Source organism: Morus notabilis, unplaced genomic scaffold (assembly GCF_000414095.1).
Source record: "Morus notabilis unplaced genomic scaffold, ASM41409v2 Scaffold922, whole genome shotgun sequence".
NCBI classification, from domain to species: Eukaryota; Viridiplantae; Streptophyta; class Magnoliopsida; order Rosales; family Moraceae; genus Morus; species Morus notabilis.
Window position 1 is genome coordinate 191,284 of NW_010358078.1, and position 2,207 is coordinate 193,490.

General features: G+C 34.8%; 1 protein-coding gene across 3 annotated transcripts; it reads right to left on the reverse strand.

The window, feature by feature from the left end:
- Positions 1-455: 455 nt before the first annotated feature.
- On the reverse strand, positions 456-2,207 carry LOC21391438 (ubiquitin-like protein 5). Of its 3 annotated transcripts, none has more exons than XM_010091673.2 (2): positions 1,858-2,207; positions 456-720 (listed from the first exon to the last, which is right to left on the reverse strand). In XM_010091673.2, the coding sequence occupies exon 1, from the start codon at positions 2,092-2,094 to the stop codon at positions 1,873-1,875; it is 222 nt and encodes a 73-aa protein (XP_010089975.1). In that variant the 5' UTR covers positions 2,095-2,207; the 3' UTR covers positions 456-720; positions 1,858-1,872. The 3 variants fall into 3 exon arrangements, with proteins under 3 accessions (XP_010089975.1, XP_024017103.1, XP_024017102.1); XM_024161335.1 differs by having other exon boundaries at positions 1,854-2,207; XM_024161334.1 differs by having other exon boundaries at positions 1,850-2,206.

A 2,207-nucleotide genomic window follows, 5' to 3' on the forward strand; every position in this document is an offset into this window, starting at 1 on the left:
ATGCTCCAGCAACACGTTCCTACTATTATTTTTTCTTTCTTTTTAAAAAAAAAAAAAAAAAAAGGGGCTCTATCTGCTCCCACGCGTCTTTCAATTAAGTTCCAAATATTAAGAATAATATATAATGATTCTCTTTTTGTTTTTAGTAATATATTGGTAATTTACATTTGACGCATTATATGTAAACATAGATGTTATGCATGCATATAGAATACACATGAACACACACCCTACAAACACGCACAAAGCTATACACACATACAAATACACACGCCTAATAACAACCCTAAATTTTGTTAATTATTAATGAAATAATATCAAATCCCTGATTAACATGGCAACAGCGTCTCCAGTCTTCAATATAAACTTAAAGCATTTTAATGATCTAACGTCAAAGGTTAAACATGCGAATATTCTTTAGATGTATGGCTATAAAATGGATTTCAGAGTCAAAGTGCAAAAACCATAAAACGCCACAATCACATATTGAATAACAAGACACACGGCAAAGAGTTGAAATTTAAATTTATGTAAGTCAGACACTTAAAGACTCGCAGGCAAGTTGGATTGGCACATCTAGACAAGTAATGAAGTGCCAACCAGCATAAGAAAAGTATAGGACATTTTTAGGTAAACCAACATCATAACAGCAAGTTCATTCGGACAAGTTGAGATTTAGAAATGGCATCCATCTCCCAAGCTTTCGCTAGTGTATAGAACCTGTGAAAAGAGCAAATAATATACATCAACGAAAAGTTCTGACTAAGGTAAGAAGCACTTTGTACCTATTTAGAACAAATACACAAAAGGGCTGGGCTGTAATTGTCATAGGAAAAATAGAATAATTGGACACATTCATGCATATATATATATATATATATATAAATTAAACAAAAACACATACAAGAGAAACCCGCAAACAAGATCTGATATCTCCTGTTCTTTCTTGTGCGTGAATGTTCCACATATAAGAATGGAGTTAATTAGAGAAAGGACCTTATAAATGCAAAAGTGCATAAAACTCAAACAAGTCTAAACAATAAGCAGTAACAAAGACATGTAAACTCATTATCTGCTCTTTCCTCATCCTTACCGAAATTCCTCAGTATTAAACGTCTCCGTACTTAATAATTATGTTTCTTCCAAATTCTTAAAACATTTCTCAGGTAACTTTTATAAGGTTACTAATTCCACAAACTCACAAGTTGATGAGCATTCTTTAAAATATAAAAGGCAAAGGACAAGAAGTACAAATATTCCAAGATGAGCTAGTTGATGCTTTAGGAAAACTTTGATAACCATATTTCTCTGCAAGGACTAGCTATAAAACAAGCATTCAATAAATAGCAACCCTACCGTGCCAAGACTTACATGGAGCAAAGTCCAACAAAATTTTATTTATCAGAATTAGACATGTATTTCTCCTAGTTTTCCAACAATAAATTACTCAAAACAAAACAAATCCCGTGTTATTTAGCAGGACCAGATCAATCTAAACGCCTTCAATATAATTCTTTTTAAAACAGGATAAATTTGTTATGCCTAAAAATCATATATAGGACCCATCATGGGCAAATAATGCCTTTCCTCCGATATTTCTCATCATAGAATCAAGCTACCAATAATGATGAAATTGAAACATTAAACCCAAAAGAAAACAACAACGACAATACATAAAGAAAGAGAGAACATCTCAGCCAATAATACATAATCAAAAGCTAGTAAATCGATCAACTAAAAAGTATACATAATTGAAAATTTTAAGATTAACTACTAAAAACAGTCATTAACGAAGGTTCGAAAACAAACAAATTCGAAAACCAGAAAAACGAAGACTACGACGACGTACATACGTACGGCAGGAGGGCGAAATCAGTTGTAGTAGAGCTCGAGGCCCATCCCGTCATGGATTTCGTAGTCCTTGAGAGTGATGTGGTCCTTGTAGATGTTGTACCACTTCTGAATCCGAATCTTGTCGGCTCTCGTGCCTGTCTGAGCCGCCACGAGCTTCTTCAGGTCTCCAATGGTGTCGTCGTCGTTGCACTTCACCCTCACCTTCTTCCCCAGCCGATCGTTCAACACCACCTCGATCATCTTCTCCTTCTTTCTTCTTGATCGCAAACCCTAATTCCCAAATTCGTGATTTTGTCTTTTACTCGAGTCTTCCAGGGCCAAAAGACTCATAAAAAAGGGACTTGAGCGCGTGG

Bases quoted from the DNA above. Each gene is read 5' to 3' on its own strand.
- LOC21391438 (XM_010091673.2), bottom strand. From the start codon at position 2,094: ATGATCGAGGTGGTGTTGAACGATCGGCTGGGGAAGAAGGTGAGGGTG.